General features: G+C 35.5%; 1 protein-coding gene across 1 annotated transcript; it reads left to right on the top strand.

Annotated features, from left to right (window-relative positions):
* Positions 1-110: 110 nt before the first annotated feature.
* Positions 111-25,756, top strand: LOC129317737 (magnesium-chelatase subunit ChlD, chloroplastic). Its single transcript, XM_054962102.1, is given in 16 exon segments — positions 111-310; positions 312-455; positions 1,121-1,299; positions 4,743-4,827; positions 4,966-5,282; positions 5,377-5,500; positions 5,996-6,088; positions 7,007-7,102; positions 7,744-7,878; positions 8,147-8,347; positions 10,875-11,030; positions 11,400-11,507; positions 24,049-24,183; positions 24,569-24,727; positions 25,039-25,159; positions 25,420-25,756. Coding segments are annotated over 16 exon segments (2,259 nt in total). The 5' UTR covers positions 111-190; the 3' UTR covers positions 25,506-25,756.
* The last annotated feature ends 2,206 nt before the right edge of the window (positions 25,757-27,962 follow it).

Raw genomic sequence — 27,962 nt, 5'->3', positions numbered from 1 at the left:
TTTTATTTTTCCTTTGTTTTCACTTGTCACTTACGCGCTTATTTCGCGCGTGAATGTGCGATGCCCTTGGATATGTGAGATTTTGTTTTGAAGATTATTGAAACTGACAATACTACTGACTGATCTTAGAAATCCAGCAGCGGATAATAGGAGGAGGACCTGACCCTTCCCATGGTTCTCCGACCCTGAAATGGCTTTCACATTCACATCTTCAATTTGTGCGAACTTGCCTCATCTTCAATCTTATTCTCTGCTTGCCGCATTCAGAGCACATCCGAAATTCTCTTCATGTTTTGCTCCTGTGAGACAAAAAACGCAACAGAAAACATTCCTCATTCATCAATGCTTCGTCGAATTCAGCTGTTGAATCTGGTAATGGGGCTGTAATAACTTCTGAGAAGCCAGATAACACTTATGGAAGACAGTACTTCCCCCTTGCTGCTGTTGTTGGCCAAGTATTAGCTTTAATTCTCTCTCTAATGTGTCCTTACTTGAAAAATTGTTTATAAAGTTCTGTTCGTAATTTGCATGTTTTATTCGAGTAAATAGTTTCTGGATATTTATTCTCTGAAGTTGCAATGAAATGTGTATATTTTAAGGAGTCCTTCGTAACTAAATTTATCTGCTCTTTTTCTCTTTGGTTTTTTGTTGTTGTAGAAATGCTAATGTTCTATTGTAAAACTGAAATTACGAATTTTTTCTTAATAAATTTAGTGTGTCGTGAGATGGCAAATCTTGATCACATATTCGGTGAATTTCATGGGAAATCCGTGAAATTCGGGCAACCATCTAGAGCTAATTCATTTCAAGCTCAGGACCCTAGGAAAATCTACCCTGTAAATGATATACTGTGCGTGAAGTTATTCCTTGTTCCTAGGAATAAGTTGTAATTCATTGCAAATCTTGACTGGCTATGTCATATTCTCTTATAAGTTGTACTTATTTGAATAGTTATGTGGTGCGTCAAATGGCACCTAGGAATAGCATAACATTTGAGTTTAATTATATACACAATTATTATGCTATTCCTGTCTTCTCTCTGACACTACTAAAATGAGCCTTTTCTGATCAATTATTAATTCTTGAAGAATGAAGTCTGCAAATTCCAATAATTCTGCAGGATGCTATAAAGGCTGCACTTTTGCTTGGAGCCATTGACCGTGGGATTGGAGGTATTGCCATATCAGGAAGGCGAGGAACAGCCAAAACTGTAATGGCACGTGGATTACATGCAATACTGCCTCCTATTGAAGTAGTAGTTGGATCAATGGCAAATGCAGATCCATCCTGCCCAGAAGAGTAAGGTCACTGGTGTATATATATAGAAAAAATTTGAGAAGGATAGCAGTTCAAATCTCCTGTAAACAACCATAATTATACTGTCCATCTTATTAGCGAAAACAATGAGAATCTTGAACAATAAAGAGAGTAAAATGGGATGTTATACAAGTACACTTGCATTAAAGTGACTTTCCCACTTAGAGGAATCAAACCAGTTTTGATTTCTCAAGTCTTTTCATAGTCTTTTGCAATATACAAGGTCCTAAAAAGATGAAGCGGGTGTCATGTCCCCGCTTACTCAAAGAAACACCCAAATAAGTTAGTTCCATGTTAGAAACCCACCCCACTGTCCACGCTGATTCTCCTGCGCAATCCTTTCTGGAAAATTAATCTGTTCCAAACCACCCTTAAAGTGGTTAACATGGTGACCAGAAAGAACCTCAATGGCTTGTATGTTTTAATGCAGAAAGCACATTTTTTATGTTTTCCTTTTTGTTTTAGAAGTATGGGGGCCATGTTTGACCTGGCCGGCTCCAGCTTGTTCAGGGTTGGCAATTCATATTGACTGATTATTTGGGAAAATCTTAATAGGAATGTTTGAGTTTGAGGTGAGACTAAAGCATGCGTGGCCTGATCCTTTCTTTAGTTAATTATTTAAGTTTATTTAAAATTTAACATGACATTGCTTATTTGCTCATACAAAAGTAGAGCTGTCCACTTGATTGTTCTGATTTTTCACTCTAATGCTATGGCGTACAAGTATCCTCCATTCATCAACTGAAGTTGCTATGAGGGAAAAAAAATATTTTTAGCTTGCCTTGCCCCTATCCTTTCTCATTGGGGTATATTGGGCAAATATATACATGCATGCTTGCAGGGGCATAAAGTTGGAATGGGAAAGAATTTAATTGAATAGGGTTTGGATGAGTGGTTAAAAGACTTCCATGATCTGCCTCATTGGCATCCCTATTAAGAAGGTAGAAAATAATACCTGGGAAATTATAGATGATTAGATTCAAAACCCTTTGTTTTAAGAAAAAATTTGGCACAATCCTTGATTTTGAACTTAACTTTTTCTTCTTAAATTATCATCCAAACGTGTACAGAGGATACTTGACCCTAGCTTACTCTGGTCCCGTCTAGAGTTCATATCAGCTTTTGTAGTCTGGTAAACTCAACCTTTGGAATTTATTGGGGATTTTTGTAGAAGGGGATTGAGAATAACTGTGTTTCTCATTGAATAATTCAGTTGAGATATATACAGAAGCAATCTCATTATCTAGGCAGAGATTATAGGGATACATGAATACAGATAAGATATAGAGTATTAAAAAAAATCCTAACAAATTCTATCCCTAATAAATGCAGACATTTACATGATAATTATAATTATTTTTCCACACTCCCCCTCCATAAATGTTAATCATATCCAACTTGCCAACAAAATAATCAAACTTGTATCTCTCTAGCCCTTGGGTGAGAATGTTGGCAATTTGTGCCCTTGAAGGAACGTAAGTTAGATTGATAATACCATCATCTATCTTCATCTCTGTAAGATGTTTATCAATCTCAACATGTTTGGTTCTATGTTGAACTGGATGATGTGAGATATTAATGGCCTCCATGTAAGTTAGATTGAGAGTATTAAGGAACATCTTCATGAAAAGTAACATCATAGATGATAAAGAGACAGTTAGTGACAAGATCAAAGCATTTATGCCCATTTTGGGTAGCAGAGTAGCCATGGAAAATGCACCAGACAGCTTTAGTATCAAGTTTGTGACTGTGATGGAGATGGACATAAGCATTGCACTTGTAGGCATGTTTGAAAGGATAACATTCTGCTTGGAAGATGATTGATAAGATAAGGGCTAGTGGGAATAGCATCATCTCAATAATATTTAGGAACATGACTATTGAACATAAGTGCACTAACAACCTCTAGAATGTGTCTATTTTTTTGACTTGCAATCCCATTTTGTTGTGGGTGGTAAGGACAAGTGCTTTTGTGAGCAATGCCATGGGTTTTAAGAAATACAGAGAGAGACTTGTTGAAATACTGAGTGCCCTTATCACTGTGAAGAGTTTGAATGGAAGCTTGAAACCGAGTATGAACATGTGATAAAAATAAATGAAAATTTGAGGAACATCTATATTATCTTTTAACAAGACCCAACTTACATAGGGATTCAGTGCAATTGGATTGTCTAGCAGGACCTCATAAGTTGCTGTGTATAGTAAATGGTTTTGATGCATGATGGTGGAGACAAGGGAAGGAAGTATGATGATTTTTAGCAAGTGTCTAACCACGCCCTTTGTCTCTGATTCATTGAGCAAGTAGTGAGAGCAGATGCTTCAAAGACAATTGATTGGGGTATTGCAACATCCTTTAGCATCACCTTGCACCTTGAATCTTCCTATCTGACCATAGCAAAAGCTTCATGCACTGAAGGTCAAGGCTTAAAATCCGACCACAAACATAATCAAGTTTAGAGCTGAGGCTTGCCAGAAATTCAAGCAAACATTCTTTCTCCACTTGCTCGCGAAACTTCACATCATCTTCAGCACATCTACATTCCTCTTCACCGTTAAAATCAAGTTCTTGTCATAGAGAGACCTTTTTGAGGTACTACTCACTCAGACAACAATAGACTTATTTTAACTGCCAAAACTTAATTTTAACTTCAAATATCTGTGATGCATTCTCACCATCTGAATAAGCCTCATTGACAGCCACCCATATCTCACGGGCTGTAGAAAGAAGTATAAAACTCTTTTTAATAGTGGGCAGCATTGAATTTACAAGTCATGAAGACACCATTGTATTTTTGGACCTCTACAAATTCAACACTTTGTCATCTGTCAAGTCTGGTTTGGGAATAGCACGAGAGGTACCCAAGCTTCTTGCATCCTTCAATTGCAAGCTTCATTGATTGGGCCCACTCTCTATAATTCTCACAATTAAGCTTTTTTGGAATGGCAGACACAGTCGTGCCTTCAAGGCCAGTAGTGGCTGCACTACCGCCGACCATCGTGGAGGAGCCCTCAAGCCCAACGGTCAGGGGATGTCATGAGTCTAAGCAAGGGTTCAACTCCATCTTTGTATTTGACACAGTGCTCAACGCCCCTTGGTTTTGATACCATGGGGAAGTGATTGAGAATAATCATGTTTCTTATTGAAAAATTCAATTGATATATATATATATAGGAGCAGTCTAGTTATCTAGGAAGAAATTATAGGGATACAGGAATAAAGATAAGACACAGAGTATAAAATAAATCCTAACAAATTCTATCCCTAACTAATACATATATTTACATGACAATTATGATTACTTTTCTACAATTTTCATTTTTTTTAATTTCAACTATTGTGTAAATATAACATTTGTTTTAAGTTCCAATATTCCAAAGAATTGCCAGAAAGCACTTGATGCTAAAGAGAAGTTTACTAATTGTAGGTGGGAAGATGGACTTGCTCGACGAGTGGAGTATGATTCTGCTGGTAATATTAAAACTGAGGTTGTCAAGTCTCCATTTGTTCAGGTATGATTCTGGGAAGAAGCCTTGCATATTGCAGATGTTGCAGATGATATAAAATAATCAAGGATTCACCTTCTCGTTCTTATGAGTAATGGAATTCTTCTTTTCCTTAAAAAAGTCCATGATTCATTCATGCTGCAGATTCCTCTTGGAGTCACAGAGGACAGGCTCATTGGATCAGTGGATGTCGAGGAGTCAGTGAAAACAGGAACAACTGTTTTCCAGCCAGGCCTTTTGGCAGAAGCTCATAGAGGTGTTTTATATGTTGATGAAATCAATCTTTTGGACGAGGGTATTGGTAATTTGCTCCTTAATGTATTGACAGAAGGTGTTAATACTGTGGAAAGAGAGGGAATAAGTTTCCGACACCCCTGCAGGCCACTTTTGATTGCCACATATAACCCAGAAGAGGGTGATGTACGGAAACATCTACTAGATCGCGTAGCAATTAATTTGAAGTAATGACCATAATGACCATATGTCTCTGCAGTGCTAATAAAATGAATTATTAAAAATTTGATTATCTTATTCAAATTGTGAACCTCTCTGCAGTGCAAGTCTTCCAATGAGCTTTGAAGACCGTGTTGCAGCTGTTGGAATTGCTACAGAATTTCAGGAAAACAGCAAAGAGATATTTAAAATGGTAGAAGAAGAAACAGAAAATGCAAAAACTCAGGTACATCTTCCCTCAGGAGGTAAAATAGAGAGATGAAAGTTAGGACTATCTGTTTTCATTATTAGGTGTAAACATCCCTTTGAGTTCTTGTCTACATGAGTAGTAGAGATTCTTATTTGTATATGGCATGACAGAAGCTGTGCACTAGGCCAATGGGAAAAGGTAATGTTATTGATAAATGTTGCAAGCTGGGATCCAAATCTAAAATTGTTTATTTGATCCTCTCATCTTGTATATAATAGAGTAAGGACATTGATAAATATTGTGTGCTGGGATCCAAATCTGAAATTGTTAATTTCTTTCTCTCATCTTGGATGTAATAGAGTAGTGGACCACAAACAAAGTGTGCTTCAACCTAAATCCTGTGTACATTCTTTTCCTCTCTTGCTTTCTCTTGTTTCAGATGTTTCCAAGGTGTATTTTATATTTAGTTATGGCTTTGCTCAATAGCATAACCAGATCACCTCTTAATTTGGTTAATATTTCATTCTGCAGATCATTTTGGCTAGAGAGTATCTAAAGGATGTTACTATCGTCAGAGACCAATTGAAGTACCTGGTCATGGAAGCTCTGCGAGGTGGTTGCCAGGTTATTACCCTGCAACTTCGCATTAATTTCAATGTGTGTGCATGCATGTATACATAGTGATTCTTTTATTCTGATGCACACAGACCTTCACTAAAGAGAACCTTAAGTTATAACTGCTATTATGATCTAATATTTATAGCATGCATTTGTTGTCCTCTTATTATTCTCTAGGTTCTACCCAGTCTTGTCAAGTAGCTAGACTCACCAATTCATCATTCTTGTGTATGCAGATGTAAAAGCCCTCCCAAGTTTTAGTTATATTAGTAAAATCTATTTTCTGGAATTTAAAAATTTCATTCGATAAGTATAGGATGAGACACCTTTGTTTCAAACTGATGTAATTTTGGGATCCTAATAGATGTTTTCCTATGCATAATGTCTTTTGTGTCAAAAATATTTAATATGAGAAAAGATGTAATTTAGAAGAAAGATGTCCACATTTGCCTTCTCCCCTCTTTATGATGTATATACATGAATTGAGACTTGTCCTTTGTTTTGCACCTTTAAGGGGGTTGTTCTTCCTGCAAACTGTATTTATTAATTATACACTCTCTCTCTCCCTCTCTCTCTCCCTCTCTCCCTCTCTCTTAACGTCATAACATTCATGCTACCCACATAACTTAAATTTGTCCTTGGAGAGAAGAGTGAGGCAGATGGAACACTAAATGGCAACCAGGCAGCACACCAAGGACAGGAGCTAGTGACATGCCGTTGTAATGTGTAATTGAAGAAGGATGATACCAAGTGAAGTTTATTTACTGTTTTGAGATTGTGACATGTTTCATTCTGCATGCCATATTCTATATTCAGGAAAATATATAAGTGATTTATCACTGCCTTTGTATGGACCAAGTCAGCTTCAAAACCTTATGCTGTGATTGCTCTCACTTACAGTTGAACTTTTGTTATGAACTACAGGGACACAGAGCTGAGCTATATGCTGCCCGTGTTGCAAAGTGCTTGGCTGCTTTAGAGGGACGTGAACAAGTTAATGTTGATGACCTGAAAAAAGCTGTATGTTCAAATTTCATATCCAAGAGTTTGGTACATTGATTATGCCTGCATATTAGATCATTTATAATGAGAATCTCTCTCTCTTTGATAGCCTCCTAGGTATTGACCAATAATAATCAATTCTAACTGTGAACGAATAATGCTCTTGACTCCCCATCAAGATGGAGAATTGGTCTCGTACCAAATAATACAAATAATAGCAGCGTGGTTTGACCTAACTTTGAGTGTCACTAAAGTGGAATTGTTCTGCGTTCCATAATTAGAATTGTTGTCATGATTAGAAGAAAAAATTATTAGCTTTGGTTTCCACATGAAAGTTACACTGTACATAAATTTCATCAAAAGCAACATGAAAGGGTCTTATGTATAGTTCTGCAAATAATAAGTTCTTATTAATTGTGCGTTCTCTAAATGGTGTCTAAATCTTAAGATCATGTATCGAAATAATTGGTATCATATTGAATTTCACAAAAATGTCCCAAGTTCCATCATCAAATTTTTTTTTCCTCATGATTAAAAGTCAAATTATTAGCACCACTGTTCCTTAGCAAAATTTTATTGATCATACGCTACATTATCATTCCTCCTTTGTTGATGAACATCCATCTGATGATTTGTGCATCATATATTTTCTGATACAGGTCGAACTAGTAATTCTACCTCGTTCAGTCATTAATGAGAACCCATCAGAGCAACAAAATCAGCCGCCTCCCCCTCCTCCCCCTCCACAAAACCAAGAATCTGGGGAGGAGCAAAATGAAGAGGAAGAACAAGAGGTTCAGCTATATTTTATTTCAAGTTAGCAATCATTTTGAGTGTAATTTCCTTTCTAGTATGGAACCATTGCTTTTACCTTTAACCCCAAAATGTTGGTTAAGTCCCATGTATTTCTTTTATTTCAAAAGTAATATTTGTAGATGGATGTGCATATATCATATTTTGCTTCTTAAGAAATCTCCTTTTTGCTCCAGGACAAGGACTGAAGCTTTGACATCTATTATAATCTCTATGCCTTCTTAATTTTGGTATGTTTTCTCAAAACAGGATGAAAATAATGAAGAGAATGAGCAACAGCAAGAACAAATTCCGGAGGAGTTTATCTTTGATGCTGAAGGGGGCTTGGTGGATGAAAAACTTCTCTTTTTTGCACAACAAGCACAAAGACGCTCTGGGAGGGCTGGAAGAGCAAAAAATGTCATATTTTCAGAGGACAGAGGTCGATACATTAAGCCAATGCTTCCAAAGGTTTGTAGTAGTTGTCCTCACATGTATATTTTTTAGATATAAGCTCAAGTATGTCTCATTGGCTTCTGAATCCCGATGGGTATCTCTTTGTCATACACTCACATTATGAAATATTTATAAATTAGGAGAGTATAGGTTAAAAAGACTTATCCTACTTAGAGGTTGATGAGCCTAATCTATCAATGGGCCGAGTATACTAGGGGAAGAAGCCTAACAAGCCCAACATGAAGAAACAGAATTGAAATGGTAATATAGGCCAGAATACCGAAGAGTTGAGCGACCCATAGCCTAGTGGTAGTAGGTAGGATGGAGGGGGTCTGTTATCCAGGGTTGTGAGCCGCTTGCGAGAGAGTAGCGAATGTTATGGTTTTGGGAGAGCCCTGAGCTCTTGAATGTCAGGAACCATTTTCTTTTACTATATTTCTATTTCTAGTAGCTCACTGAGGGAGAGTTAGTGATTTTGAATAGTTTTTTGTGGAAACTCTAAGTTTTATTTCATCAGATGTAGGAAATCAGATCTTGATTTCATCAGTTTTTTTTTGTATTTATTGTATCGTATTTGTTTGTATTTATTGCATTGTATTTGTTTGTATTTATTGCATATTGTTTCCCTTCTGTATATATACACCCCTTAGTCTGTACAAATTGATCAAGGAATGAAGAATACAATTTTCAGATCCACAAATTTGTCATTTTGCCACAGTAAATCCCTACAACTTGTCAGTTTGGAAATCCCGGCAGAACTAACAATCCAATAGAACCGTCAATGAAAATAAGTGCATCATCCCTTAACCAAGCCTGATGAGAATTATCTATGGGAAGACTTTGGGTGAAATGACCTTTTTCAATACTGCATAAATAGATGCGAACCGTCTTACTCCAATCCTGAAAATTCTTCCAGTTTAATTTGTGATCATTAATATACGAGTCACAATTGGGGCAACCACATGAGCAACAGTAGACTTTGCTACGGCCATTAGAGACTAACCAACAGAAACTAATCCAAGATTAGACAAAAATAAGAAAAGAGCAATCAAATGTCACACGCACTGTTAAGGCAAGAATTCAGAGATGAAAAACAGATCCTTAGATCTCAGATACCATGTGAAAATTTGGATCTGAAACATATATTTTATTCATTCTGACAGCTAGAATATATACAAGAGGGAGGAGCCTTAGAATTAATGGCTCATTATGACCCATAATTACATAACAATATTCCTATCATAATTACAGAATAATGTCCCTATGATTATGACCACCTTTTTGTTTTTCTTTTTTTAATCAAAAGATGAAATTCATTCAAAACCATGAAAAAGAGCAGTACACAAAACCTAAATGATTATGACTATCTACACATTAAATGATAATACCTTAACAGTGACCTATGAAGTTCTCCCATTTCACACCTCTTCTCCACCCTTTCACGGACAATGATGTGGCTTAAATATTTTTCAAAGAGGTAGTAAAGCTCCATGGTTTCCCAAGATCTAGAGTTTTTCAGAGATAGGGTGTTTGTGAGTCATTTTCGGAAAGAATTGTTCACAGTCTGGCAGTACGCTCAAGTGCAGTTCTGGAAATCACCCACAAACCAATGGGCAAACAGAACTTGCAAACCAGCCAAAGCTTGGAGACTTATCTTAGATGCTTTTTTGGAGAAAATACTAAAAAGTGGCTTGGAATGTTACACTAGGCAGAATTCTAGTTCAATACATCTTATAATTGCTCAATCGGAACCTTTCCTTTCAAGGCTTTGTATGGTAGAGGCCCTCCTACTATATTCAAGTGGAATGGTGTTAATTCCATCTGGAGGAGATCAATGAACAAATTTGGGCTAGAAACCACATACTGCATACCCTCAAGTTTCCTCTTGAGCGAGCCCAAGATAAAATGAAGATTCAAGCTAATAAAAAGTGATAAGATGTTAGAATTTCAGGTGGACATAAAGTTTATTTAAAGATCTAGTCCTAAAAGCCCAAAAAATTTAGCTTAGAGACAGCATGAGAAGCTTGCCCCCTGTTCTATGGCCCTTATGAAATGCTTGAAAAAGTAGGGAAGGTTGCTTATAAATTGAAATTACCAGAGACAAGATGCATTAGCTGTGCAATTTGAAGAAAAATGTTTTCCTTTTGATCTGAATCTCACATTACAACCAACAAATATATACGCAGGAGGGAATAAAAGCTAACAAATATTCCTTATTTGTGATGCATTCAAAGTGTGTGTTTATAGTATCAGATTAAGTGATTGGACTTCTTTGTTATGGACATTATCATTAAGACTTTCTATATTATATTTTTTTCCCCTCCCCTTCTACCTTGATTTTTTCTCACTATATCTCAAGTTGCAGAGTTAGATTTGTTGATCAGCTTGTGCCTATTTCCTTCATTAATCATTATATTTCAATTTGGCTATATTCACATCCCTGAGTTTGAGATAAGTCAGATCTCTGAATGAAAAAGGTTTGTTTCAAGAAGAACTATACATTCTATTTGTTATTATATCCAAGTACTATCATTGTTTGCAGGGCCCTGTAAAGAGATTAGCAGTTGATGCTACCCTTAGAGCAGCTGCACCATATCAGAAGTTGCGGAGGGCAAGGGATTCTCAGAACAGTAGGAAAGTATTTGTTGAGAAAACTGATATGAGAGCAAAGAGAATGGCAAGAAAAGCTGGAGCTTTGGTATATATGTTCTCTCACTCGTTACCCTATTTAGAAGAACATCAATCTGAAAACAGTAAATTGCCGATGTGGATGATCTGCAAACTGTTAGGAGTTATTGGCCACTTTTGTGATTTGTATGTGGATAAATATAACTTTTTCTCATGGAACCAGTTTTGAGAACTATATTTGCATTACTGTGACAGTAAGCAACCTAACATTGAAGTTCTTAGCACTTCACTACGCTGACCCAGAATATAATTGAACCTAAAATTTGATTTATTCTTCAGAATTCAGATTGTTTTTGTGGTTCTCATTAGAGAAAAATTGGAATATTTCACATTGTGTTTACATGCCAATTTCTTTGAACTAAAGAATGAATAATCTCAGGTTATATTTGTGGTCGATGCAAGTGGAAGCATGGCATTGAACAGGATGCAGAATGCAAAAGGTGCGGCACTTAAGTTACTAGCAGAAAGCTATACAAGCAGGGATCAGGTGACTATGCCACACCTTTATTCAATATTTAAGGAATTCCTCAATAATTATATGCCTTATGAAAATCAGGCCTTATATCGTTGAAGCACTTGTTTGTTCCTGTCCACCCTTCTGGTTTCTTATGGGAGACCTTTGACAACTCTCAGGAACTGTTCTAGTTAACATGCTACAGAAATTGTTATAATTTATTATAAATGTTAAGGAATTCTTTTTTTTTTAATAATATTTCTAAAAGGTTAATAAATGATAGAGCACAATGGCGTCTTGCAATCCATGTAGCCGACCCCACCTAGTGGGATAAAGGCTTGTTGTTGTTGTTGTTGTTGTTAAGGAATTCTTTTTTTCCCCTACTTTCGTTCATTTTATGAACGAAGGGAAACAGATCTACAGCCAGGTTAGAATAAAGAAGGAAAAACAAAACAATTATCTATCGTCATTTACCTTCTCCAGCCAAGGAGGTGGGAAATGATCAAAGATGCAAAAATCACTAGTAAGATTTTGAGCTTTCCTTGCATAACTATTTGCAGTAATGTTGGCTTCCTATAAACTAGAGTTCTTCCCTATTTTATTATACATGATATAAAATATTGTAATTTTGAATATATTAACCTATTGCATATTAATATAATGACTCTTTCCATTTGTTAAACAGAATTTTAAACCTATACTATTTTCTTATTTATTTAATATTAATTACTTATTATATATTATTTTATTATTTTAGGAAGATTATAACATCTAAAGTACACAAATGCAATTATATGATAACTTTTAGATTCTATTATACAAGGGAATATATAAAAGAAATAGATCTCTCTTTTAATAAATTAAAAAAGCCATAGTTAAAAAATTTTAATGGTGAGAAAATAAAGGCATAGCTCATACGTTATGTGTATTTATAAGTGATTGAAAAATTAATAACTAATTTTAGTCATATATAAATTAAAAAAAACAAAATAAAAATTAAATATTATTTCAAAGATGTGATTTGAAAATTATTTTTTTATATTATTAATTTTTTGAAAAGATATGATTTTAAAAATATTTGTTTAAAAAACAGTACGATGGTTGTTACTGTAAAGCTACAACAAAATTATTTTTACTGTGCATGTACAGTAACAACCATTCTACTTTACTATATAAGTAGATATACTTTAAGGAAACATGCCATTGTGGACAAAACAACTTGTGAATAGCTTCCAAAATGATTTCCTGGTAAGGGTGCCGAGTCTCCTGCCTTTTGGTGATGAGATTAATTGCTTCAGTACAATTGCATTGGACCTCCACCAATTTGAAGCCCCTAGTCCAACACAATTTAAGTCCTCTTTCATTACCCAAAATTTTTGTGGAATTCATGAAGTAATTATGTAAATATAATTGTAATTATTTGCCTAAATTGGGTAGATCAGTTTTATTTTTATTTCCTATTTCCTTAGCTATATCCCTTGATTTTAGGCCTCCTCATTTATTGGCTAGATTGTATTATTCTTTATATATTCCCTTGTTAGGGATGAATAAAATATTGAAGAATATTTTTTCCCTCTCCTCTTCTACATGGTATTAGAGCACTGAGGGGGAACTCTTCATTCTTCAATCACCAACGGCAACCAATGACTAGAACAGCTCTCTCAACCAGCACCGGAACAAGGTGACAAAATCAAACAGCAATCAAAACCAAGGACTCGCTTGACGCAGCTACAGGTGAGCCCAAGTCTGAACAGGAGCAAATGTTTCCCGCTAGTCAATACCATGTGTTTGAATAAAGCCTCTTGCAGCCAGTCTAGCTTTATATTTAGCCACACTACCATCCGGGTTATATTTAATTGTAAAAACCCATTTATATCTTACAACAGGTTTCCCTTTAGGTAATTCACATATCTTCCAGGTATTATTCTTAGCAAGTGCAGCCAATTCTTCATCTATGGCTCTTTTCCAGTTTTGATTTTGCACAGCCTCCTGAAAATTTTGTGGAATCTCCTCACTGGAAATATTAGCAACATATCCTCTAAAAGGAGGAGATAATTTCTCATAGGAAACAGTTATTTATTGGATGTCATGTACAATTTCTTACCCCCTTTCTTAGACCAAAAGGCTTGTTCAAGTCTTCAAGATTTGGATTAGGTTCAACTTCTTGACTTTGCTAGTAAGTGGAGTTGATCTCTATTTTTGGTTTTCCAGTGCACATCTTCAGTTCCTTCTTCTGTGTGTCATCTTTCTCTACATTTTCTACACATCCCTCTAAATCACCTCTATTGTTGTACAAAATATTTATTGGTTCAGTTTCTGTCTGGTAAAACAATTTTCTGGGCTGTCTGAGTCTTTTTCTGAACTTAATGGGTGAGAACAGAAGCTTTCAGATCTATTTGAAGGGTTTCCTTGGTTGTCTTGATGTTTTTCTGAATTGTGTGGGTAGAAACATGAAGATATAGGAGGCAAAACAGTATTGCAAATGTTTAATTCACCAAATTCAGGTTGTTCAATGTTCTGTATCAACCATTCACTCCCACCATTGTCCCCCTTGGAGTCAATTTTAGAGTAAAATGGGTGCTGTTAAAAAAATGTGACATCCATAGTGACAGTCCCTTTTGGTATTAGTTCAAAAACATTTACACCCACTTTGATTCGGTGCATATCCTAAGAAAATACATTTTACAGCCCTGGGACCTAATTTTCCACTCCCTATCATTATGGACATAAGTTGTACATCCAAACACTTTTGGAGGTAGGGTAGACAAGGGTGGTGAGTTAGGTTGGATTTCAAGAAATTTTTAGATAGGAGTATGAAAATTAATGACCTTTCTAGGCATCCTATTGATTAGGTAGGCAGCAGTAAGGATGGCATCACCCCAAAAACCAACTAGCACACAGCTTGTCATCATTATTGCCCTAGCTAGCTCCAATAGCTGTCTATTTTTCCTTTCACCAACTCCATTTTGTTGTGGAGTATAGACACAGAAGGTTTGGGGATGCATTCCATGCATATTGAAAAAATTCTGAATTCCCTTACTCTAGTACTGTCTTGCATTGTCACTCCTAAACACTTTGATGGAAGTTTGAAATGGATTTTTGACAGAAGCATAGAATTATTTGAAAATTTCAAACACTTCAAACTTCTCTCTCATCAATAACACCCATGTTATACGAGTATGATCATCTATGAACATTATATTAGGAACTCCTGAAGGTCCCTGAATGTCACTATGGATAAGACTAAAAAAATGTGTAGGTCTATAGAAGTTAGATGTATAGGAGTTGTTAACATGTTTTTCTAGTTGACAAAACTCAGATTGAAAGGAAGCAGAATTTTTGTTGATAAGTTTTGGAAACATGGCTTTCATATAGCTAAAACTAGGAAGTTCTAATCTGTAATGCCACAAAAGTACATCATTTGTAGAAATAAAAACAGAATAGGCAACTCAAGACTTCACTCCTATGTAGTCTGCTGCTTCCAAAACAAAAAAAAAAAAAAAAAAAACCAAAAATAGAGATCACCTCTCTCTTTAGCATTGCCAATCATCTCTCTCGAGTCCCAATCTCGCAAAATACAACAACCATCCTGAAAATTAGGATGACAATGTTGTCTCTTCCTCAATTTACTAACAGACATAAGATTGCTTTTGAGATTTGGAACATATAATACATCATTCAACTTTAAATTGTCACAAATAATCATATTACTTGTTTGGGAAACATTGGTATTAGGGAAGGATGATAATTCATATTTTTCCAGCAACTTTCTCAATATCTCAACATCTTCTTTTCTTGGTTTTCCAGCATCTGAATCTTCTTTTTCTTGTCCAGACATCAAAAATCCTTTGCTCTCAAACCTATTCTTGTGCTTTGAGTTTTGCAGGCTTGCCTTGAAGCTTCCAACAATTTTCTTTAGTATATCCAAGATGATTATGATCACACTTCAGATTGTTCTTCCCCTTAAATTCAATGGGTCATCCTCCTTTCACCACCACAATAGAACATTCAACTGCAGGGGTGATTGATAAATCAACATTTTGGGGAAGTTGTTTTCTGCTTTCTTCCCACTCCACCATATTAAATGCATTCTGAAGGGGTGAAAGTGGAGTCATCCCTATTCTGCAACCACTTCCTCCAAGGAAATTGATAGATCTGGAAAGTTTATAAAAAAACATGAGAGGAAAATGAGTGGAAAACAGGGGACAAAGAAGAAAGATCCAGCAGGTCAAGGCTATTATCCTAAGGGTCATGATTATGGGGAGTAAGTAATAATGTTTGTAGTGTGGTTGTAGGCTCAGCTTAGATGCTGGGGTCACCTTTTTGCTTGTATTGATATTTTGTTATGTTTTGTAGACCACTTAGACAATGTTTTAGAGAGAAGACAGCTGTGAGGAGAGTGCTGGTCTCTTGAACACCAATGAGGGACTTGTTATGTGTTGCTGATTTATGTTTCTGTGTATTTTGTTTACTGATAGGGAATAAGGTTTTGACTAGAATTAGTGAAGATCTTTTTCTAACAATGATTCGTTTTCTGCATTCATTAATGCAAAACCTCGGAATTTCCCCCATATTGTGCTTGTTTGCTTTAAATTGCTGTTATGTATTTATTCTTAGTGTAGGGTTGTATCAGAATCATTGAGTACCAAAAGGAACTCATTTGTCCTTTCCTTCTCAACAAGCTGTTTGTAGTTTTGCAACTTGGTTTGACTGGACCATTGATGAACTTCATACAAGTCCAGTTGCTACCACGGACTCTTGAGTGCTGTATAATACTGAGTCACACCCAGAGAGCCTTGTTAGAGCTCTCGACGTGCTTTCTTGAGTAGAAACAAGACTGTTGTAGTTTCCATAACTGGAATATCTGCTCTTCACTGAATCATAAATCTCCTTGGCATTAGATGCAAGGAGATAGCTGTTGTACTACTGTAATAGTGACAGAAATTGGATAGAGATGAAAGGTTGGGTAGAGAGGGAAGTAGAAGAAAGTAGAGGAGAGAAGAACAATAACGAGAATTCGAGAGGGTTAGAGAAAGAGAGAGAGGTTGAGAGGCTTTGAGAGACCCATTTACAAGTCAAATGACTAGATATATATAGTCTCTACCACTCACACACTTCCCAACGCCTAAATCCTAATAACTGTCATTTAAATCCAACGTGCAACTAACTATTACAACTATTGTCATAATTACAAAACTATAACAACACCCTCCCTCAAAAAGATCCTTGCCCTCAAGGATCAATGTAACAAATTGAGGAAACTTTTGCTGTAACTAATGTAAAGCCATCCAAGATGCTTCTTCATCTAGCAATTGCTTACTCTTCATCAGGACTTCAGTAATGATTGTCCCCCTCTTTCGCCCAACTCACTTTTGCAGAATGCTGTCAGGCTCTAAAGCTGGTGGTACTTCCAGCCAATCAAGGGGTGGATGCCTCTGCTTTACTTTTGGATTAGGACTAGCTTTAATAGAGAAACATGGAAGGTTGGATGTATTCTAGATTCAAGTAGTAGTTCTAACTTGTAAGCCACTGCACTAATTTGTTCTATGACCTTATAGGGACCAAAATATCTAGGAGCCAATTTTTTAGTACTCCTCGCTGCTGCAGATATTTGTTTGTAAGGTGGAAACTTAAGGAAAATCCACTGACCAACAGCAAACTCACGATCTGTGTTGTGTGAATCAGCCTTCTGCTTCATTAAGTTGGCTACTTGATGTAAATGATGTTTTAAAACAGCTATCACTGCTTCTCTAGCCAATAAAGACCTGTCTAAAACATCTAAGACAGAACTATTAGGCAAATAAGGATAGTGAATAGGGGCTTTTTGACCATACAAGAGTTCATGTGGAGTCACCTTAGTAGCTGTATGGAATGTGGTATTGTACTACCATTCAGCTTGTGAACTCCATTTGCTCCAATACTTTGGTTGTTTCTAGCATGTATACCTTAGATAAGTTTCTAAACATCTACTTAGAACTTCTGATTGCCCATTCATTTGAGGATGATAGGTTGTAGAAAAATGTTGTTTGACTCCTGAAATCTGCAAGAATTCCTTCCAAAAACAATTCACAAAGATTGGGTCATTGTCACTTATAATTTCAGCAGGAGCACGATGAAGTTTTTAAATATGATCCATAAAAAGTTGTGCTAGAGAAGATGTAGAATAAGGATAAGTGAGAGATATAAACGGGCATACTTCCTCGCTTTGTCAATTAATACCCAGATTGTATCCTTACCATGGGATTTAGAAAGTCCTTCAATAAAATCAATAGTAATGCTTTCCCAAACTCGACTTGGAATGGGAAGAGACTGTGATAGTCCAAGAGGAGAAATAGCTTCATGCTTACAACATGCACAGGTATCATATTGTTTGATAAAATCAGTCACATCATTGATAAGCTTTTTCCACCAAAATAGTGCCTTAATCCTGTCATAGGTAGCCTGAATTCCTAAATGTTCCCCTTGAGGACTAGAATTTAGCCATTCCAGAATGTGCTGTTTCAAGATAGGGTCATGTCCTATTGCTAACTTCCCCTTCCTCCTTAGTAAATCACCATCCCATGAGAAATGTCCCCGAACACGATTATTTTCTTGAGTTTTCTTCTGTGTTTCAGTAATCACAGCATCACTGCTACAACTTCCTTGATCTTGTCCAACATTTCAAGCGAAGATGTATCTAAAATCATTTGCATCAGCTGCTGCTTAGGCATTCTAGAAAGAGCATCAGCTGCGAAGTTATCATTCCCTTTCTTATACTGTATCTCAATCAAATCCAGCCAACTTTACAGCCCAAAACATCTGAAATGAAGTCCTCAACTTCTGCCCCATTAAATATTTCATAACTTGTTAGTCAGACCAGATTACAAATCGTTTCCTTTCAAGACATTAGTGCCAATGAAGCACAACCAACACTACTACCATTAATTCTTTTTCATAAATTGGAAGCTTTTGATGCCCTTTAGCCAATCCTTTGCTGAAATAATCATTAGAACAGCCCCCACACCAGAACCACATGCATCTACTTCCACAAATTCTTCAGTAAAATCAAGAAGAGTAAGAACAGGTGCTGATGTCAATACCTTCTTGAGTTTGTTAAACGACTTAGATGCAGAACCTGACCACCTGAAGCCATCTTTTTTAGGAGACAAGTCAATGGATTCGTTTAGACTCCATAACCCTTGACAAATCTTCTATAATATCCTGCCGGCCCTAAGAATGCCCTGAGTTATTTCATAGCAGTTGGTTCAGGCCAATCAGCAACAACTTGATTTTCCTTGGGCCTGTCTTGACTCTTCCATCACTAATTAGATGACCGAAATACTCAACTTCAGTTGCTGCAAAATAGAGCTTGCTTTTTTTTTTTTTTAATATAATAATGATGCTGTCTCAAAATGGAGAAAACTTCCCTGAGGTGCTGCACATGGTCATCAAAATTAGCACTATAAATCAATATGTCATAAAAAAAACTAGCACAAATCTCCTCAAATAAGGGTGAAATATAGTATTCATAGCTCTTTGGAATGTTGCTAGGGCATTAGTTAGGCCAAATGGCATAACTAACCACTCATAGTGCCCACTATGTGTTTTAAAAGAAGCCTTTAGAACATCTTGAGGCACGATCCTGATTTGGTGATAGCCAGCTCTTAAGTCCAATTTTGTAAACCATTTTGTAGCACTTAACTCATCAAAGAGATCTTCTACCAAAGGAATAGGATACTGATTTTCTACTGTCTTTTTGTTTAATTCTCTATAATCGATGCAATTTTGTAAACCATTTTGCAGAACTTAACTCATCAAAGAGATCGTCTACGAAGGAATAGGGTACTGATTCTTCACTATCTTTTTGTTTAATTCTCTATAATCGATGCACATTCTCCAAGTGCCATCTTTCTTTTTAACAAGGACAATAAGTGCAGAAAACGGGCTTAAACTTTCTTGTATCACCCCCACTTTTTAGTAATTCTCTTACCAATCCCTCAATAATCTCCCTTTGGGTTGAGGGATATCTATAGGGCTTTAGAATATAGGGTCAGTGCCTTCTTGAAGGACAGTGGAGTGATCACATCCCTCCAGCAAAGGTGGTAGCCCCCTTGGTGCTTCAAAAAGATCAGAAAACCCTTGCAAAGTATGAGAAACTACTTCTGGAATTTCTGAACAGGTCTGAATAGAGAAGAAGCATTCAATCTTCTCTTGTCCCTTAGTTACTAGCTACAGCAAAAGGCTTGATTTTTGTGTAAATCCTTAATTTCCAGCCTCTTTGGTTGCATTACTCGTAGAGTATTAGGAGGAGTAGGTTGAAGTTTGCACATTTTTCCTTCAAGCCAAAAGAACATAGTTAGTGACTCATAATCCCAAAAAGCATTCTTAATACTTTTAAGCCACTTAAGTCCTAATACTAAATCATTATGCAGTTCAAGAATTCTGAAATCAAAAGTAAATTATAAGCCTTGCATCCTCCATTTGAAGTTCCTCCAAATGCTATGGACTTTAAGCTTTCTTCCCCTAGCCACTTCTACCCACGATTCACTTGTTCTATTAGGCTGCTACCCAAGCTTCTTGGCCACATCATAATATGAGAAATCATGGGTGCTGCTATTATCAATAAGAAATTGGAGTTTTCTCTTGCCATAGTGCCCTATAAGTCTCATTGAAGAAGCACCATCTACCCTATTAATCACGTGAAGAGAAATACAAGGCTTATCATCTTCTCCCCCAGTCTCGATGGCTTCCTCAGTCTGATTATCTCTTCTTGAACATCTTGAACTTTGATAAAATGTAATTGCAGTTTGTCTTTGTGGGAATTTGTGATCTCGGGAGTACTTTTCGTGACAATAGAAGCACAAATTTTTACTTTATGTCTTCTTCTATAGAAAGAATTTTAGAAGGATTACCACTTAATTTTTGAGCAAAAGAAGTGTATTTTTGAGATAAAGATGTTGACTTCCCCTTGGTATGGGGCCCACTGCCTATTAGTGCATTCTTGTAAGGCATCCATGTTTTTTGGTGAGAAGGCTATGCGGCCGAGACTATGGGTGCCATATATCCTCCACCTTTATTCTATGTCTTTTTCTCGATTTGCCTCAGTACCATTATCTCTTGCATTCTAGTGAGTTTCCGAACCTCCCTCATGGTACGAGGCTTGAAAAGATGAACTGGACCTTCGTACTTCTCTCCTAACCCGAAAGATATATATCGATAAGGTACTCTTCAGACAATTAAAGTTTATAGGAATCATGTTGAACTCATCCTTATGATCGGCCATTGACCCATGATGCTTTAGGAGAACCAAATCGCTCATCAGAGTCTTATGAGTGAAACAATCCTTTATCTCTTCGGTATGGTCTTCCCAGGTTGGTCGCACAACTTCCTAAGACTTTTTATATGCTTGATGCCATTGGAAGGCTCTACGGTCAAGGTGCATACTGGCAATCTTAATCTTAGAGTCTTCTAGTGTTTCATCAAGCTCAAAATATCATTCGCACTTCATAAGCTAGCCCAGGGCATCTTCCTTGGTAAACTTCGGAAACTCCATTTTTTGTGAATTACGTAAGCTTCCTATTCTCTCACTGTCCATAGTTGTCCCGCCTCTTATGATCGTCATAGTCATGATGCCGATCATGATTCTAGCCATTTCGAGGATTGCCCTCCACTTTAACATCTCGGTCTCGCATCAATAATTGGAGTTGCTAAGAAAGGCCATCAACTAATTCAATTGAAGCACCAATCTTGCCATTATTTTCTTTGATCTTGACTGTGCAATCTTCCATCTTGTATCTAGTTTGTTTAAGTTGACGTCAAGTCTTGACCATGGACTATGAACAATGATGAAAAAGTGAGGCCAAGGAGTGTCCGTTTTCTGCCACTATTATACTATTGTAATAGTGACGAGAGATAGAGATAAAAGGTGGGGTAGAGAGGGAAGTAGAAGAAAGTAGAGGAGAGAAGAACAGTAATGAGAATTAGAGAGGGTTAGAGAAAGAGAGAGAGGTTGAGAGAATTTGAGAGACACAGGATTCTGAATAATACGCTTTACTGATTGATCCATTTACAAGTCAAATGGCTAGATATATATAGTCTCTACCTCTCACACACTCCCCAACAGCTAAATCCTAATAATTGTCATTTAAATCCAACATACAACTAACTAATAAAACTATAACTATTAAAACTATTGTCATAATTACAAAACTATAACAAGATCCCTCACTAATTTCTAGTGTCATGGAACGTATAAGCCAAGACATTACCATGTTTTCTACCATCCAAGTTTTGTACTTATGATCTTCAACATTGGGTAGGTATCATCAAGTAAATACCTCCCCATCTTCTTTCCTCTAATAAACCTCAAAGCACACCGAGACCATTGAAGGTAGTTGTTGCCATTGAGCTTGTGACTAATAAGAATAGATTGCATTGAGTCACCATTTATACCAATCGAAGATTGAGAGCCAATGACAGAAGTATTTTGCTGGCCTCCCTTCTCTATTTCAGACAGATTTCTATCATTCCCATGCAGACCCGGTGAATCATTGTTCGTCAAGGAGGCTGAAGAACCATTTCTGTCAATGGAGAAAGCTCCCCCTAGACTGAACACAGTTTGGTTCCTCGAGGTCATCATTTCTACTCTAATGCCATGAGGAAAAATATTTTCCTGTATTTTTCTGTATATTCGAGAAAATAGAGAGATGGATCCATATATGGGAGGATCACAACAGCTATCAGTAAATCTCCAAAGTCAAAGATAATAAACAAAGCAGTAAAAATACATTGGAAACAATAAACAATAATAAATTCTAAACATCTGGCAGCCACTCACTTAAAAAGTTAAGCAAGAATATGGGCCAGGCTTATATAAAGAGGGGTTTGAAGAGTTTGTGTGCAAGTTGGATATGATTGACATTTATGATCCAACTTGAGGGGGAGTATGGAAATATAGAGTGTTTATTAGCCTTGAATATTCATTATTTATTACTTTTTTTTTATTACTCACAAGTATCTTCCTATTGGAGGCAATCTTATTCAACAAATGGTTGGGCACTAAATGTGAGCAGTTCTTCTAGCGGGAATTCAAATTTTGGTTCTTTATGTTATGGGGAACTAGCCTATTTCCTAGACCTAACCCTTGTTGGTTATTTATTTCTTTTATCACTTTTAAATAGTCAATGGGCAGCTTTAGGTGAGATTTTGTTTGGGTAGCAATGCTAGCTTTGTATGTATGTTGTACAGTGCTTTGACCAACACATATGAGTTTTCCAAATCCCTACTCGCAGAAAATAAGGAAATTAGGCGACTTGTGAAAGTTAATTTCCTCATTTAGCCACATGTACATGCTAAGTTATTAGCATACTTTACATATAAAATTAATTTGAAGTCCAATTTGTTTTTTAAAGCTTAGAAGACTAATGTGAAAATTTATGGAAATGCAAGGGACTAAATTTAAAAAATTAAATTTGAGGGACCAAATTGATGACTAGGCTAATATTAAGGGATCAGAATTTAACAACATAAGTTTAAACTGAAGTTGAACAGAATCTAAGCCTATATGACCAAGGATCAAGAATTCTTGGCACAAGGTATATTGGGCTGTGCTTTGCCAATTTTTCAAGCCCAAAATCCTTTTGTGCAATTCATAGCCTTTTTACATGATACTTTTGGATTGAAATAGTCTTGGTAACAACGGGAGAGTAGTCATTAGTTCATGCAATATACAAGGAGACCTTTTTTTTTTGGGTGGGGGGGTAAATGATCAATTTATATAAAAAAGGATTAACTACATACCTAAAGAACCCTCTCTGCTAGGGTTCGGTTAGAACATTATCAAAGTCATACAGGGTTAAAATAGTTACACATACTAAGCAGAGCACAAAAGGGAATAAAATAACTGTAACAAGAAAGGTAGATTTTAACACACAGCACATAAACCTTCCAACACAAGAACTTCAAAGAACTGAGTGCCATGCAATGCCAACTCCTTAAGCTCCATGTAGGTTTGTTTACATGACATCAAACCAAGGAGAGAACGCATGCTCCAATGCTAGGCCTGAATAAGGCAGCCACAAGCATCTACCACTAGGTTGTTCAAAAATGGCCAGTGTAATAAAGAGATCCATGTGGATACTATACTAAAGATTTGTATGTTCTATACTTTGGATAATGAAATGGCTCATGACTCATGGTGCACATATGCCAAAATAATGAAGGATTGAGTCCACTTCATTTCTGTTATAATGAGGTCTCAAGAAATGAATAATTAGTCATTACTTCCTGGGATTTGTAAACTCAGGTACTTTGATAATCTTCACGGGTTGCATAGCCATCTTTATTTACGACCATAAAATGTATATTATAATTGCAATTTCTTGTTACCTGAATTTTTGTGGGAGAATTGGGTTTCTTTTCTTTTCTTTTTTTTATGAAAGGACAATTGGGTTTCTTAATAATGTATTTATATTCATAAAATCTCAATCGGTGATATGCTATACAGAAAATATAATTGTGGTATTTCTAAGTATGGATAATCCCTTATGATGACATAATAATTTGACTCTGAATAATTACTGGTAATGTTAAACAGGTATCTATTATTCCATTCCGAGGGGACTCTGCAGAAGTTCTCCTGCCTCCTTCTCGATCAATTGCAATGGCAAGAAAACGTCTTGAGAGACTTCCTTGTGGCGGAGGGTCACCTCTGGCTCATGGTCTTACCACGGTAAGCAGAGTGCCTCTCACTCATAGGACATTCATCTTTTTTAATGTCAAGGAGTTTAACTTGTCAAACATGCAATCATGTATATGTGCGTGTGCGTGTTCAAATAATAGCTTCCAATAGCATTGTAATGGAAATTTTTAAAGCTATATGAAATAATGGCCGTGTCTTTTGCAGAAGAGAAAAGAGTGGGAACTGGGAAGTTTCATTTTTGGTCATGCAGTGTTTTTTTAGCGTGTAAACTTTGTTCAAGTTTATATCTTTACCTTGTTACGTTTGTGTCCTAGGTCGGATACAGACTGTTACCTCTAAATGATTGCTGGATGTAGAATCTATCATGATGGTTAATTAAACTTCTTAAGCTAACCATTTTTAATAACTAAATCAGGCTGTCAGGGTCGGTTTAAATGCAGAGAAAAGTGGTGATGTTGGACGTGTGATGATTGTTGCAATTACTGATGGTAGAGCCAATATATCACTAAAAAGGTCAACTGACCCAGAAGCTGCTGATGCTGATGCTCCTAGGCCTTCAGCTCAGGAATTGAAGGTACTGTTCACCTCTATAATTGGATACTTCTAGCCAATGGCCAGTTTTTTAGACTTCTCAACTGTCATAAATTATCTGCGTTTGTATTCATAGAATCTTTTCAAATTTATTTTCCCCGCAATTACTGACATAAAACCAAATGTTTCGCAATATTTTTATACATAATTTCATATGTAAAATGTTTCAATGAACTGTTTCAATGAACTCTTTAGCCATCCCAATCCATAAATTATTATGAAATTTGCGAACTTTTCTTTTTAGGTCAAAATCATCTTCACTGTGAACTGATTGTTTGCTTCATATTTATGAAGGATGAAATTCTTGAGGTGGCTGGTAAGATATATAAAGCTGGAATGTCACTTCTTGTCATCGACACAGAAAATAAATTTGTCTCAACGGGTTTCGCCAAGGAGATTGCAAGAGTTGCCCAAGGTTTGTGTAATAAAATTTTGTTTGAAGCAAAATATATGTTGGTTCTTGAAATATGCTGTCATTGTCTATTGGATATCCCACAGATTAGACTTTTTGTATTATTTTATTGTCCGATATTAGGATTAAAAAAAAAAAATCTCTATAGTTGGGACCAATCTTTTGAGAATCAACAAAGGGTTTTGTCTTTATATGATCAAGTTATCCTGCCTGGTTCAAAGAAAAAAAAACAGATATTTATCAAATTCTTATTACTACTGCAGGGAAGTATTATTATTTACCAAATGCTTCGGATGCTGTTATCTCAGCAACCACAAAGGATGCTTTATCAGCCTTGAAGAGTTCATAAAAATCCCTGAAAATAAGGTGCCCAATATAGGCTCAAAAATTTTCCTTTTCTGACTTAATATTTGGTGTAGATGATGCGAAAATCTATGTTTACTTTTGTTGAAGGAAGCATATTATAATGCCAAGTTCTGCTGTGCCCAATCGACTGTATACATCATGCTTCCCAAGGCTACTTTTTCTCATTTTTTTATGTGGTATTAACTACCAAGTTAGATTCAACTATTGTTATGACCAATTAGTTTTCTAACGTAATTTTTCTTCATTTGCAAGGTGGTGGTTTAATTCGACTTTGCTTTAGAGGTATTAAGTCCTTTCCGCTTGACTGAAAAACACTACATCACAAGGTTTGAATTCGACTCAGCCGTTGCTAGTACTGTTTTCCTTATTTTAGAGAACGGCAAATTTATAAACATGCCCTCCAACAACAGCCATGGACATCCATCTACAGTATGACATGTGACGACCACTAGTTATTGACTGAAAAACAATACATTGCCCGGCTATCAAAACCTGAACCCACAAGCAAAAAAAAAGGCTCAATCCTAGGCACATATAGGGCTGGGAAACAAATGCAATCTCTAGTTGCTATACTCTATTCTATTTTCTCAAATTTAATTTGTTCCATAGTTTTACCAATTGGGGAGAAAAAAAGAAATAACTTTTCGTCCCAAGAACAAGGCAATTTTTGTAATATAATGGACTACATAACATACTTTGCTTGAGAGGTATCAAGTCCTTCCTGGTTGACTGAAAAATACTTCATTGCTTGGGTATGATGACCTGAACCCCCAAGCAAAAGAAAGGCCCAATCCCAAACGCACACAGGGCTAGGCAACGAATTCAATCTCTAGTTGCTATACTCCATCTTTTCTCAAATCTAATTTGTACCATAGTTTTGTCAACCCCAAAAAAAAGGAAAGAAAGAAAGAGAGAAAGAAAGAAAGAGCTTTTCGTCCCAAGAACATAGCAATTATGTAATATAACGGATTATATAACAGTTATTTCATATAATCATTATATAGTTTCTGGAAAAAATTAATAAGTCAAAGTAACTGTTATATAATCTCTATACTGTAGATTTTATTTGAAATAATTGTTATAAAGTTATTTAACCTTGCTTTGATTATTTTATAATTTTTTCAATAATCATGTTATATATAAGCTTTCTTTTTTTTTTTAGTAGTGGACTTTTCCTTTTCCCGTTGCTTTTTAAGTAATCCCTTCCTTTTGCTAGATACTTGCAACATTTTTTCCCCTTTTGATTTTTATTGTTTTTATCTCTCTTTTATCTTCATATGATAAGATTTTTTTTGTTCATAAATGTCATCTTATTAGAAGCAATTCTATTTGATAAATATTTTTAATCTTTGTTCTTTCACTCATTTACCTATATTTCTTACATGATCTATTCTGTTTTGTTTTGTTTAGTTTAGTTTAATATTATGATATACTCTCTCTGTTAAAAAATGTAAGATATTTGTAATTGAATTTCATCTCTAATAAAATAATTACCTACTTTCAAACTAATCCTATCTTTTCATATTTATTTCTATTAATCACCTTACAATAAATATAGTTATTATCAATAGAGTCATTTTTTTAAAAAAAGGTGATGATTATATTTCAAAAGATTAAAAATATCTTACATTTTTAAATTTTTAATTATTTAAAAAATATCTTATATTTTTAATGGAATGAGTATATTTTTTAAAATAAAAAATATCATTAAGTATTGATACATGTAAATGTTCTTATATTTAATAACTTAGATTCACAAAATGGGAGAGAGATAAAGAGCTAATATAAGATTATTCTTGAAAATTATAATAATTATTTTTTGCCAACATTATGTTGTTTTAAATTGCACAAGATCACGTGGATACACAAAAATATCAATTTTTTAACTCAAACAAAAAATGTTAAATTAAATCTAAAATGGTCCTGTCAATATCAGACATGAAATAATAATAGCTAGATTTTATTACCCTGTGCACGTATAATTAACATCTTATTCAATTATAAAAAACTTCATTGTTAATAAAAATTATATAAAAGAAAGATTTAAAAAGACAACGAAACAAAAATTATGGAACGCAGGAGCATAGAAAGTGAACATAACAACACAACAAACATCTACACACCCATATTATTGTAGGTAAGCCTTTTCATATCCTATTATATTTGAAAATATGGTGGTAATAATACAAACTTGGCAAGCTAATAATTGTTTTAAATCATGTTTGTACAACATCGCACATGCAAAGGGATGATTATAATCAATAGTAAAATTAGAACAAATTATATTCTCACTAACTTTGTAGTGTGATTTAGTATTGACCTGTAATATTAATCATACCAAGTATGCCTTTACCCATGTGATGACTGAGGAGATTGATTACTCAACATTATTGTGTCAAAAGGACATTTTGTGCAAAAGCTTATTAATATTTTTTGTAGT

This window comes from Prosopis cineraria, unplaced genomic scaffold (assembly GCF_029017545.1).
Source record: "Prosopis cineraria cultivar Desert tree isolate PC_DT_omini unplaced genomic scaffold, ASM2901754v1 PC8, whole genome shotgun sequence".
NCBI classification, from domain to species: Eukaryota; Viridiplantae; Streptophyta; class Magnoliopsida; order Fabales; family Fabaceae; genus Prosopis; species Prosopis cineraria.
The sequence above is the reverse complement of the archived record's forward strand: the minus strand, read 5'-3'. Positions and strand labels throughout refer to the sequence as shown.